This window comes from Myripristis murdjan, chromosome 4 (genome assembly GCF_902150065.1).
Source record: "Myripristis murdjan chromosome 4, fMyrMur1.1, whole genome shotgun sequence".
NCBI classification, from domain to species: domain Eukaryota; kingdom Metazoa; phylum Chordata; class Actinopteri; order Holocentriformes; family Holocentridae; genus Myripristis; species Myripristis murdjan.
Genome location: NC_043983.1, coordinates 12,377,344 through 12,390,511, shown reverse-complemented (window position 1 = coordinate 12,390,511; position 13,168 = coordinate 12,377,344). Strand labels below are relative to the sequence as shown.

General features: G+C 42.3%; 1 protein-coding gene across 2 annotated transcripts in view; it reads right to left on the bottom strand.

Moving 5' to 3' along the window:
* arhgef18b (rho/rac guanine nucleotide exchange factor (GEF) 18b) overlaps nt 1-13,168 on the bottom strand; it is a 47,649-nt gene that overhangs the window by 4,765 nt on the left and 29,716 nt on the right. For both annotated transcript variants that reach the window (XM_030050395.1, XM_030050396.1), the window contains 7 exons: nt 12,860-12,978; nt 12,333-12,404; nt 12,096-12,143; nt 11,272-11,553; nt 10,202-10,351; nt 2,453-2,804; nt 1,305-1,448 (listed from right to left, as the gene is read on the bottom strand). In XM_030050395.1, coding sequence (XP_029906255.1) covers nt 1,305-1,448; nt 2,453-2,804; nt 10,202-10,351; nt 11,272-11,553; nt 12,096-12,143; nt 12,333-12,404; nt 12,860-12,978 — 1,167 coding nt within the window. The remainder of the gene's footprint in view (nt 1-1,304; nt 1,449-2,452; nt 2,805-10,201; nt 10,352-11,271; nt 11,554-12,095; nt 12,144-12,332; nt 12,405-12,859; nt 12,979-13,168) is intronic.

Here is a 13,168-nt window from a genome sequence, read left to right as displayed (position 1 = left end):
TCTCAGCTGCAGTGGCTCTTCAGCAACTTACATGTGTAGGAAACATGTTCTGGGAACTAAATGCAGACTCAGCAGATGAAAAGAAAAGTCTCTCTCCAAACTGCATAGGACACTATAATCCATCTATCTATCTATAGATGAACTCAGTGGCCACATTATTAGTACTCTGTATAGTATGTATACTATGTTATTATACACTTTTCTGTATATTGTACATAATGTTCTTTGGATATTTTTTTTTTATTATTCTTTTATCTGCTGATATTTACTACTCATTCTCTTTTATATTTATATTCAGAATTTTTTTTATATCTTGTGCCTCTTGATAAACAGCACTAAGAATGGAAGACAATAGAAGAATTTCATTGGACAGGGAAACTTGTTTTAAGTGTGCATGACAATAAATACTTTGATTAGATACACCTGCACAATCTATTGCAATTCAATGCAACAGCTCTATCATAAATTCTACCCTCACAAAGTTTATGAAGCTAAGCTTTTGATGACATTAAATGTAAATTTAATTATGTGTTTATGATTGAGGTTGTAGTTTGCAGAGGTCTTGTACTGGACTGCATTTTATTGAGAGGTGTTTCTAATTTTTTGTCCCCCCAATTTATATACATGAGGGGGACAGAATATTAGAAACACCACTCAATAAAATGCAGCCCAGAATAACACCACCACTAACTATGACCTCAATGCTACACATATAATTGAATTAACACTGTTATGAGAGTGTCAAAAAATTATAGGCATCATAAAAGTAAACTTTATGGCAGTTGTAGTGGATTGTACTGGTGCCTTCTGGGTGTATTTTTGGCACCACTGATATGTAATGGTTTAAGCTCTATTTTGTCTACAATATTACTACAGCATCTCTACTGTGTTTTTACTGAAAAAAAAAACAAGTTTATTTATACAGCTGGTCTCAATCAACCTAACTGAAATCTGCTGCATAAAATCATGCCAATATTTTCATGGTAATTATGATGGTGGAGGATCAAAGTGTTAAAAGTGCTTGTGTCAGCAGTGCCGAGTGCCATTAATCAGAGGAGAGCATGTGGAACAATGATAGGTGTTTACACAGGGTGAGGCTGGGCATGAAGGCAAGCTTTGGAGCAGAGCGTGTTTGGGTGGGGCAGGGTTTGCCCAGGTGGAGAATGTGCTCATGTGTTTGTGTGCATCAGTGTTAACCCACTTCTAACATGAGGAGTTGGGGGAATGTGACTGGACTGTGTGTGTGTGTGTTTAAACTGAAGGGCTGTAGATGTGCATGTGTGTTTGTGTGTGAGATGACATACCTGCATGGTGAAGAAGGGAGTGGGTCAGAGGAGGGGCAGACAGTTGGAGCTGCTGGTTGGGGCTGATGGAGCGCTTGGCTTTTAGGGCGTTGTCATCTCTGGCCGACAGCTTCATCGGCAGCATCTGCTTCATATCCACTGAGGCTGAGGAAGGGAGGGGTGTGTGGAAAGAGGGAGAGAAGAGAGTGCAAGAAAAACAGGACGAGAATGTAATTAAACTGCGAAATTAGATTGTGATACTAAAGTAGAGCAGCCCAGCCTCTCACAGGCCACCGTTAGATTTATCAGAGGGGACACCCGGTGGAGAGAGCTAATGTGACCCTAATAAGGCTCTGGTCAGGTCATGTTCATGTGAGCCATAAAAAGAGTGGATATTATTGACTCAATGGTGAATCAGCTACCTTAAGACACACAAGGACTCACACAGGGCAGCAGGTTCTCACTGTACTATATGCATCATCCCTAAGAATACTGGAACATACAAAAATCAATGTGAGCTGGTTGAGACATTGTGAACCAGCTCATACTTGCAGTGATTTGTATGAGTCACCTTAGTCTGATACACTGTAGACAACTGCTTTTAGAAAATGTACGCCCAGCAAGGTGCAGGAGAGTGGGGAAAATTGAACAATGACAGGGGAAAATTGCACACCTCCCTTTTCATCTGCTGTGACATTCCTGCACTCTGCATTTCTTTCCGCTGTTTGAGCAATATAATAGCAAATAGAGATTTGAAAACTTTCCTCAATACAAACTACATTCTTTCACATATGGCAAATTGCAGGATTAATAGAATCATGTGTAAAATGTCTGGCAGACTTACATGAACATCTCCAGAATGGTATACATATCAAGAAAGTGCAGTGTGAAGAACCTTTCATCCAATCTAATATATTCAAATTATACACAGATAAGATTGGTAGATAAAATATATATATATACAGAACCCGCACGTTGCACATTTAGCTTATGTGCTTTTCCAGATGGGCTCACATCATGGATTCTAAGTTGAACGTCTTACTCAGAGACACTGACAGGACATTTTGAGGATTCGGCCAGTGATCTTTTAGTTTTAGAAAGTCTCTCTATACACTGGGACACCGTGCTGACTGATTTAGTATTTAGTATTTTGCATGTTAAAACCTTACCAGTGCTGTCAGTGCGATGTGAGGCCTTGCCGCCCTTGCCTCCCTTCTCCTTGCCCCTGCTGAGGGCTGCCAGCTTGGTGGGGATCTGCTGCTGCACCCCTACGGCTTTGTGCTGCTGGTTGGTCGTGCTGAAGAGATGGAGCGGCACCTCCGTCTTCACCGGCAGGGCAGTGCTGCCTGCCTCACGCCGCAATGCCACCTCAGGACGCTCCAGGTAGTCGGCCGGCGCAACAGACAGGCTTCCGCGCACCAGGGGCTTCTGGGGCAGGGGCAGGTCAGAGACGCTAGTCGGACTGGTGATGCTGGAAGACATGAGGAGCTCCCCGTTCAGAGCACTGGACAGAGGAGCCACCTGAGTAAGGCAGAGAGAGAGCACGAGAGGGACAGGGAGAAAAAGAGGGAGAAATGTATATGTTAGTTGTTTGGGAGTGATTTAATGTTGGGGGAGGGTCACAAGCCATCTTCAATTGTTGCAAACATCATCATACAAGACTTCAAATTTAGTCTCCTAGTTCACAAAGGACAGCTTCCCAACTCTGCACTGTAATTATCCATATTTGCGGTCGGATTGGGCCTGGAATTTGAGTTGTGGAACCTCATGTTTGCATGTTGTGTGTGTGTGGAGGCAGCCTGCACTGTGGGTTATGTATGAGAGCTTGTCTTTGAAAAAACTTTGAACAACTTCTAAGAGCACAGAAGACACACACATACACACACTATAAATCGTCTGTGTGCCGCTGTGCCGCTAAGGAAACACAATCTGTTGAGGAGCAGGGTATTTATGGGCTGAAGAGAGAATCAGAAACACATGCTACTCTTACTGCTGAGCAGACAGTTTGGTAAGTTTGGTACAGGCTTTTGATGTGTTCCAAGTGGCTCGAGGACAATGCGCACACACACACACACACACACACACACACACACACACACACAAACACAATGAGAAACATAAAACCCTTAATACTCCCTGTGTGCACATAAAGGCGTGTCTAACTAAACAGGTAGGGCTGTTAGACAAGCAGGGGAACAAGCAAACAGCTCTCATGACATCCGCAGACAAAAGACACTGACTGCATTGTCCATTTAATTACTGGTTTGAGGGAAATATGAAGTGCAGATGAAGGCTACATCATACGAACTGCATTCAATGAAATGGATCATGACAATGGTGGGGTGTGGTGTGTGTGCGTCTAAAAATCTCAGATCTGTTGCATTCCATTAACAAAAAGCAACTGTTCGCTGTGCTGAATTAAGGCCTTGTACTGTGTACCACTGATGCAAGCTCCAAGATTAAAGCTGTACATGATGATGTGAGCCAGTGTGCTGGGGAAAGATGTTAATAATCACGCTGTTTTTAAAAGGTAACACTTAACACACACGCCCCAAAACCATTTTAAAGTGGGCAAAGGCAAAATAACTATTTATTTAGTAAGCCTGGAAAAAGCATGAGGTTTAAATGGGGTAAAAGGTGAAGGAAGGGAGACAAGGTGACTTTGAAGAACTCCAGTGACCACTGTGTTCACATGACCTTACTGCAGGTAGGTTAACCAATGACAGACAAAAAGACTTATCTGTTCACTTTATGACTGCACCAATATAAATATACCGAAGGATTGTAATGTCTTAATTTTACTGCTGAAATCACTTTGGATCAGGGTTTGACTGATATGGATTTTTATAGGCCAGTATCATTGCTGATATGTCTTGACTGAAGCTACAAATAGCTGATATTTAGTTTAAATATTTAGTTTATTTAAAAAAAAAAAAAAAAAAAGGACTACCTTGATAAACAAAAAGCAGTCAGGATTCAACATTCCCTTTAAAATTTTCCTCCTAGCAGAGTCGCTACAGTCCACCTGCTATGTGATTGATGACTATGAAGGTTACTTCCACCTAGGGATAGGGAACACATGATGACTGTGTTTCACAGGGCATGAAGGGCAGACCCATCCAACTGTAACAGTGTGTGTGTGTGTGTGTGTGTGTGTGTGTGTGTGTGTCTCGACTAGAACTTCCCCCAGCTGCTGTGGCAGAGCATGACAGTTCGACCTGAGGCAGAAGAGGGGCCCCTCGGTGGGAAAACTCTCCATACCTCCCCTTTCTTCCCTAAATTCCCCTTTCTTCGTTTTTCCCTCCATCATTTTTTCCTCTTTCAGCACTCACTCATCTCAGCACACAGATGTTCCATTGTTCCCAGTGCAAGGTGCTCAGCATTAAGTGGCACAAACGGCGGGTTTCCAGGGCAGTAAACTGTGTGTTAGCTGGGGTGCACAAAGAGCCCTGACTGACAGCACATAAACAATTAGCACTGGCTGACTTCCAGAAGCTTCCATTAATGACAGGCTTGGGCTGGCTAATTATACAGCCAGGTTCCTCTCATCCTGAAAGCTGCCTGGATACTCCCATGTCAGCACACACACTGCTTAGTGTCCTGTCTCCCGGTGTTGCTTATACACAATAGACGCCATGGGACGGGGGATGCTGGTTGCCAAAACTGAACTGGAGTGTATGACTGGTGGAGCTGTAACATGAGTGATATCTTGACATTTCTGTGGGTCATAAGCTGCTCTGATCCATGGGGAATTAATTCCATCAGCGAGTGCTGTCAGTCTAAGCTTATGCCTGCTCCAAAATCAAGCTGCATCTACATAATTCATGTGGTTTATTATGATGATAAACACAAGGTGCAGCTATTCATACAGTGATCTAGTTTTAATTTGCCTGAGTCTCAACTTATTTCACGGTTCTCAGTTTATGTGTAATGTAAAATTTCCTAAATTTCCCATGTTTTTCCATGAATACAATGTTCATAGTATATGATCTATTTAAAAGTAACATGAGTTTCTGTCTTTGGCAATTTTTTTTTTTTAAACATGCTTAACATTCAGATGTCTTCTTAGAGTTTATTATTCTGTTTTTCTGCGGGGGAAATCAACACAATGTGAACATGATAGAAAATAACTGTTTGGTGAAAAACTAATCACTAGAAAATTAGTAGATCTTTGAAACTGGCTCCATGATATTCTACTCCTGAGAATTTTAATTCCCCAACTCAAGCCTGCACTTTTTGCACTAGCTACAAGCTTTTATTCCACACTAATTTTAGGACTTCAGAGGGTACTTGTCTGTGTTAATTACATTTTTTAGTACAAGGCATATTGTTTGTTCTAGTTTTTGGATTTTTTGTTGGCCTATGCCTTGTGTTGTGTGTAACAGCATCCACAACAAAAGCACTGAGTCAAATTCTGCGTGTGTATTCATATGTACAGTGAATCAAGAAAATCTGATTCTGACCCTTTCCCCGTCTGTCGAAATAGACTTTTCAAAATTTTACAAATTCCATGGCCTGTGAGAACCCTTTACAACAGCAACAACAAAGTAAACGATTACCTAAGTGACCCAATGATAGGCACTATTCATTAAATTGAAAATATACAGTCATGCAGGCCAAGATACAAGTTGAGGGAAGCTTAAAAATATGACAGCACACAGTGTTCAGCTGACAGGTGGGAACGGCTACATTGACAGAGGCTGGAGAGAAAATATCCCCCCTCAGGCTGGCTGCTCTGCTGTGGCTTCACACAACAACTGCCACTGGCTGCCGATTGGGGAAGTGAGTCACAAGGATCTAGGTGTGTGTATATGGTGAGTGTGTGAAAGGTTAAGAGTTACTCAGTGGGTTTTTCAGACCACAGGAACACAGTCAGACCTCAGTGTCATAAATCAGCCTAGAGACTGGGGGCCTTGGGAGAGATAACTAGGTGGAGGACATACAGATACAAGACATTGTTTTACTAATCACCTTCTAATGTTTTTCTTAAACTTTGCAGAGCTTGCCATGTTTCAGCAATGCCCTACTTCATTTCCGTGTAGTTACTCAAACCAGGCAGCTTTCCAGTACTGAAAGGTTTCTGCTTGTGGCCACTGAGTATTTCCACTGGGGCAGTTGAGAAGTTAAGTACTTTGCTTAGAGGAATCTAAGCAGAAGTTGTTAAGGGAAGAGCCAGAATTATTCATTCAATTCCACCATCCATACCTTCCCAGGAGGTCAGGCTAAAATGTAAATACCTTTTCTCCCCATACCCATTGTTTCCTGCTGTGCTGGAAAATTCTAGATATGTGACAAGAGTCGATACTTAGGTAACAAGTCAACATTTTGAAAACAACACTAATACCGGTGTTTTAGTACCACACAACTTGATCCCTCACGATGTATCTCAGTGTTTTCATTCTAGTTTAGTCTGGGCCTGTATGTTTAAATACTTGAAACACTTAAAGTTGCAGTCATGCTTACTGGACTGTAAATTAAAATGAGAGCACAATCAGAGCATTGTATTTGTTGTTACAGCGTGTTGTTTCATACAGTTCCTCCAAGGCCAAGATCACACTAATCCAGAGAAACCGGAAAATGCTGTTTTTAGGTCAAATTGTTTTCTGTCTATAATACCATTTTCACAGTTTTTTAAAAGCTATCAAATCAAAATACCAAAAATGCTTTAGGTTCTTAAAATTGCTTAGGTTTAGCTTTATTCACCCGTGATGTTTACTGTTTTGGTTCCAGCGTGAATCATATCAAAATCATACATTGTACGTATGTGCATCATGCAGCCCATCAAGCTGGCATTTTTAAATTAGCCCACTTGGTAGAGTGTTTTTGAAAAGCTCCATTTTTGGCCGATGAAAATCCCATTTTAGCGTGGCCGGAAAGGCAAAATGGAGAAATAGAGATGTGTTTTCAGATATCTTCGGATTAGTGTATACTTGGCCTGAAATCAGTATTTTGTTGAGTTGCTTTGTTTTCCACTTGAAGGCTACAGACCAATGTTGCACTGTAATTCAATGTTCTTCTTCCCATGCTGCCTGTATGTTGAAACAGTTGAAACAGTTTTCTGTTTACTTGTTAAGACAAAGTTTTTAACCATAGGCGTGTACTGAATGGGATTTCTGCCTTTGCCTTGTATCAAATCAATAGACAATTATGGAATTTCACTGATATCAATGTCAAAAAAAAAACTCTGCTGGACATCCCCAAGCCGTTTCTCTTCCAGACAGTTACACACATCCAATAAATTCCACCTCTTAACCTTGATTCTGCACATGCTGTATTACGTTTCATCCACAATCTTACTGAGCAATCAGACACAAGGCCTCTCCCTGCTCTAAATGCCAGTAAAAGCAAGGCCCAAACCATTCCTTATCAAGACGCTAGCAGATAATTGCGCAACCCATCCTGCATCCAGCCTGCAGACTGTGGGCAAAGCAGCTACAGTGGTACTGTGGTGTGGGAGCTTCCGTGGTAACATTGCCGAAGTGTGATCAGTTGAGATAAAACATAAAAGAGAAGTTCTTCTGTAGTCAGGACATGCCGCAACAGGCACATTTCTTGCCCACACACTTGAATATGCACGCATGCACTGACATACACAGGCATGTCTTTTTGATGAGGTCTAATCATAGCTCTACGGGTTAGCTGATGAGCCTTAATGTTGGATGGTGGTGATTAAATGTCTGTTGATATCAGGCTGGCCCGGGGCCTGGAACGGATCCTGAGGTCACAGCTGATGAAAAGACTGTTTGATGTGTTTGATGCAGCGGGGGAACCAACCATTTCCAAATAACTCAAAACCAAAGCCTCGAAAGTCCCATGGTAGTGCCAACAGTACAGCACTGCAATGCTCAAGCAACTGTGAAGATACTTGCAGACATGGATGCATACCCTTACATCTGCATGTTGACAAAACATGCTCTCACACTTGTAAGCTGATCTGCAACAAACATCACAAGGCCTTTATTTAATTGGTTTCTGAGTATTGATAAGGTCTAGATCTGATCACCCTCAGACATGATCTTTGCATGAAACAAACACACTACACAACAGACTGTCTCCATATCTGCCCTTGTAATTATCTGGGTCCCTGCATTACTCATCAGAAGAGATTAGGTCAGTCAAGCCAATGAATCCCTTTCTGAGGAAGGCCAGAGGTTGTGGTTTTCCAGGAGCCACTGTGGAATGTTCTCGATTCGACTCCTGCCACAGTCAAAGGCCAGCCTGTTGTAGTAATGAGATGATGGGTGCAGCATAGGGGCAGTAATTCATGTCAGCTGGTTGTGTGTTTGTGTACGGCTCGTCTTGAGTTGAGACTCCGAGGAAGTGAGGCATGTCATCAAAAGGTCTTGTTACCATGAAATACTTGGCCAGACACACAGAAATGGGGACGGACGACATGGTGGGCAACTGTTTGGGCCAAACAAATCATGAGTGAAGGTAAACAGAAAAAATATAAACAACAAAAATGTGGAATGCACTGTTGTATATAGGCTTGTAGACATGTTGGGACATGAGGGGGCTATACTGTGTCATCTCAGCCTGCTGTGCCAGAGGGAAGAAATGCTGACCAATCAGATAAGAGACATGCATCTGTCAACCAGTTAGGAAGCACAGACAGTGGAGAGGGACTGATGACATCACTGGCAGACACTTAGATCTGAATAGAGACAATCACAATCAAACAGGTCTATAAAAACACGTGTATGTGTGTGTCTGTGTGTGTGTATGTGTGCGTATATCAGAAACCAGTCCATCCGGTGTAAAGGTATAACATTCAAAGCTGCAGAGCCTACCTTACCTCATCTCAACTTTTCACAGAGAACGCCAATAAACAGAGCCTGTATGGTGACTCAGGCTTGTAAAAACACTAAAGGCTGATATTAAGTGACTTTACTGTAACTCCTTGACAGATCTATTAGCAACAGGCATGAAATTACAGTCAGTGGATCTTTCTTAAAGCTTCTCTCCCATGAAACTTGCAAACAATGGCCTGCATTGTATCGAGCGGAGGGAAAGAGGGATGCAAGTAAGAAGAGAGAGGGAGGAAAGAAGAGGAAAAGAGGTAAGGAGAACCAAAAAGAAAAGACTGCGCCCGGCGTAGGTGGTTTCCTGGGTGAGTGGGCTGGCGCTGTGTTCAGTTGTGTGTGTTTATCATTACATCCATCTATAAACAGGCTGTGGGAGTTGAAACAAAGTAAGGGTGGGATTTGCACCCAGGGGGAAAGAAAGAAGGAAAGACCCGAGGTGGGTAAACAGGAAAACTGTTCATCTGTCATCATCATCACTTCAGTTATTATCTTTACTCCTACTTAGTCAACACCCCCTCTTCTTTCATACATATGTATGGGTGCAACAACATGCTGATCTCATGATCCTATCCAATACTTGATGTTGGACTCAAAAGTTCAAAACTGTCCAATTAAGTTTTTTAAAAACTTATCTAATAAAAACAAATACATACATACATACATACATACTACTACTACTAATAATAATAATAATGATTTTGAAATATTTGAGTATTTATTTTGACTGAACTAATCTTATTAATATTAGAGCTGGGTGACATATGCCAATTTTACAGTGATATCATTATGTGATATAGGGTCTGAGATGTTGGTTATTGTAATATCCTAATATGCCATAAGTGTTGTTGGTCTCTATCTGCTTGGTCATCTCATCTACATTAGAAATGACTGTTTATCAAAAATCCCTTATGAAAATATCTTAGAAGAGCACCATTTGTCAACCTGACAATATCATCACAATATCAATTTGCAAAATTGCAATATTTGATTTTGTCCATTTTGCCTAGCTCTAATGCATATTGTGATATTGTGTGAAATTTTGGAGTATGGTTTTGGATTATTTTCATATTAATGACTATCATCTTCACCACACCCCCACTGCTACTTTCCCACCTCAATGGTCTTCCTCTTGATCTTCTTCTGGTGCTCCAGGCGTTCCTTCTCTCTCTCCACAGCTCTGGTGGACTCCCTCAGCCTCTCTAGGTCCTGCTGGTAAGTCTCCCTCTGCCTCTCCAGCTCCTCCCTCTCCTCCGCCAGACGCTCCTGCATCAAAACCAAAGGCAATGTCACCCAGTCTAACAGCAATATGGACCTCTGAAAATATACTTGCTAACTGTTGGCATCATTAAGATCAACCATGCCAAATTTGAAAATACAAATTACATGTATTAGCAAATGTGTGTCATGTCACAGCTAGCCGTAAGTGGACGTTAAGCAGGTGGTCATTAGTAAAACCATGCAGAGAGAACAAAAAGCATAGGGAGCCTTTTCTGAGATTATGTAAAGTTTTAAAGATTTATTCTAGTGCCTTAACTTGATGAAGTTGCAGCGTTAGCACTGAAAATTGTATGTTCCATGGTTGTGGCTAGGTTTTGCATACATTTTGCACAACAGTAAGTTCAAAAATACAATCAGGGGTTATAAACAGGAACTGCAGACACAGCACTTTTAAGTGAGTTTGCAAAACCTATGTACAACTATACATGACCTTACATTTAAGTACTTTACAGCTGCACTGTATCACAGTGTCACCCCTTCAGCCACCCCATCAAATTAAACTGTGTTTCTCTGACTACCTGATACCCTACATTGTGTGACAGGTGTTACCAATGACATGAATTAAGGTTGAGTTCTATTTACATGTAGCAGAGTCTTTCCAGTGAGCCAGCATGAACAATAAGAGGATTCTGTAACACCTCTTAGTAACACATTTTGGTTATGTCACATAGGATATCAGAGACACACAAAAACACAGTCCTATTTGATGGGATGGGTGGAGGGCTGACACTGTTCAAATATTAAGTGAGCGTTTCATTGGTTGAAAATTTTTTAATTACACCAGCAGGTACAACATGAGGTCACCATTACAGCTCCACTGTTTTACAGGAAGTAAAAGTAATAACAGTTTATTGGATGGAGACTTGAAATTAGATCATAAACCAGGACAAGGCCAGGCGGCTCACCTCCAGCCGTCTGCATTCCTCCTCCCTCTGTCGGAGCCTGGCCTCAGTGGCCTCGGCCTGCTGCCGGTGCCTCTCCCTCTCCTTCTCCCAGCGCTGCTGCTCCTGACGGTGCTGCGACTGCAGCTTGTGGAAGCTGGCCAGCTCCTCCCTCTGCAGAGCCAGGGTCCGCTGCTTCTCCTGTTCCAGGAGCACGTTCCCCCGGTGGCGGCCAGGCAGGGAGGCCCGCTCTGTCAGTGAGGCCCGCTGCAGCTCAATGTGGCTGTCCTGCTGGGAGATGATGGCCTGGAGAAAGAAGAAGGGAGAGGAGAAGAATAAGGTAAGGTCCTCATGAGGAAAAATAATCAGGTGGGATGGTGAACTGACACATAAATGCCATGCTTTGTGCGTATCACCAGTATTGTAAATAACTTCTACACAGACATTTCAAAACGATACCGATTCAAGTGCTCAAGAGGATGAATTTGTATATAATAGGGTGATCAACTGTAGGCATCTATTTTCTCCCCTTAATAGCTTTTGCTTTCTTCCTTCTGTGTTTTTCATCACTGCGGGTGTTATCACTCTGTTTTTAATTACTTTGTTTATATGTTTCACATTTATGCACAGGGGAAAAACTAAACTAATTGCAGGCAGAGAAATTGACACTGACATACATGGAAAAAAATTAAAAATGAAGCAAGTAATTTGATCCAACATGGCAACACAGACAGCTCTGGCGCCTGGCCCTGCTAAGTGTTAAAGAATGGCTGTCCCACTAATTATCTGTGGTGAGCCCATGCGGATCAAGCACACAGACTGGAGAGGACGGTGCAGGTAGGTATTACCTGCAGGCTGTAGAGCCTCTGGGAGAGCATCAGCACCCTATCAAAGAACTGGAACAGACACACAAACAAAGTCATCATAATCAAACAACCACCAGCAACTGCAACACAATGCAGCATTTTATTGGATTAGCAAACTACTGATGGGTGAAAATTTGAAACTGAGCTCATGTGGCTATGAAGATCGGCTCCAGAAATGTGGTGTAACATGGGGTGATGGATCAAAAAGCAGGAGCTAACCTCAGCCTCAGGGAAAGAGTTGGACCAGATGCGGTTCCAGCTGGCAGGGGGAGAGCAGCAGCTCTCATCGACCTGAGCAACAACAGCCAGACACAGACCAAGTCATACTTAAGCCAATAGCAAAACAAACACACTGGGTAAAATACAGCAGTGAGAAATGAGCTGTGTGGTTATACAGGATAAGTCAGGTCAATTTTAAGATGATCCTGTGAAAGGGTTTGCTTGTCCTATGTTGCTCCTTGTAGACAGTGTGTCATTATACTTTGTCTATCTGATGGTTCTTAAGGATTTGCTGGAAGCCAAAGCGATGCTGAGAGCACAATGTTTCCATCAAACCTTAATCTATTTATGAACAAATAAGGTTACCTAAGAAAACAGGTCACAGTCAACATGAGGACATGGAAACTTTCCAGATGACTTGGTTTGGTTATTGCTATTTACAGGAAATAACACTGTGACTGAGAGCATGATGTATGTGTGTGTGGTGTGTGTGTATGTGTGTGTGAGTGTGTGTGTTGATCCCGTACCGTCTGCTCCAGGGTGTGGCTGCCACAGAGGTCTTTGAGCTGAGGGTCGGAACTGGCTCTCTGGCTCCTGTCTCTGCTCCTCGCCTCACCAGAGAAGTTCTTCTTCTTGACGCTGCCATCTGGCACAGACACACCGACACACACAGATAAAAAACACAGGGGCACACACACACACACACGAATAAAAGAAACCAACAGAAATACATATACATACAAACATTAATACACAAACATTTCCACAGAAAATATGTGCACATACATACAGGTTAAAACTGTAACCTAAGGCTCCAACTACCTGTTCTTTTTGTT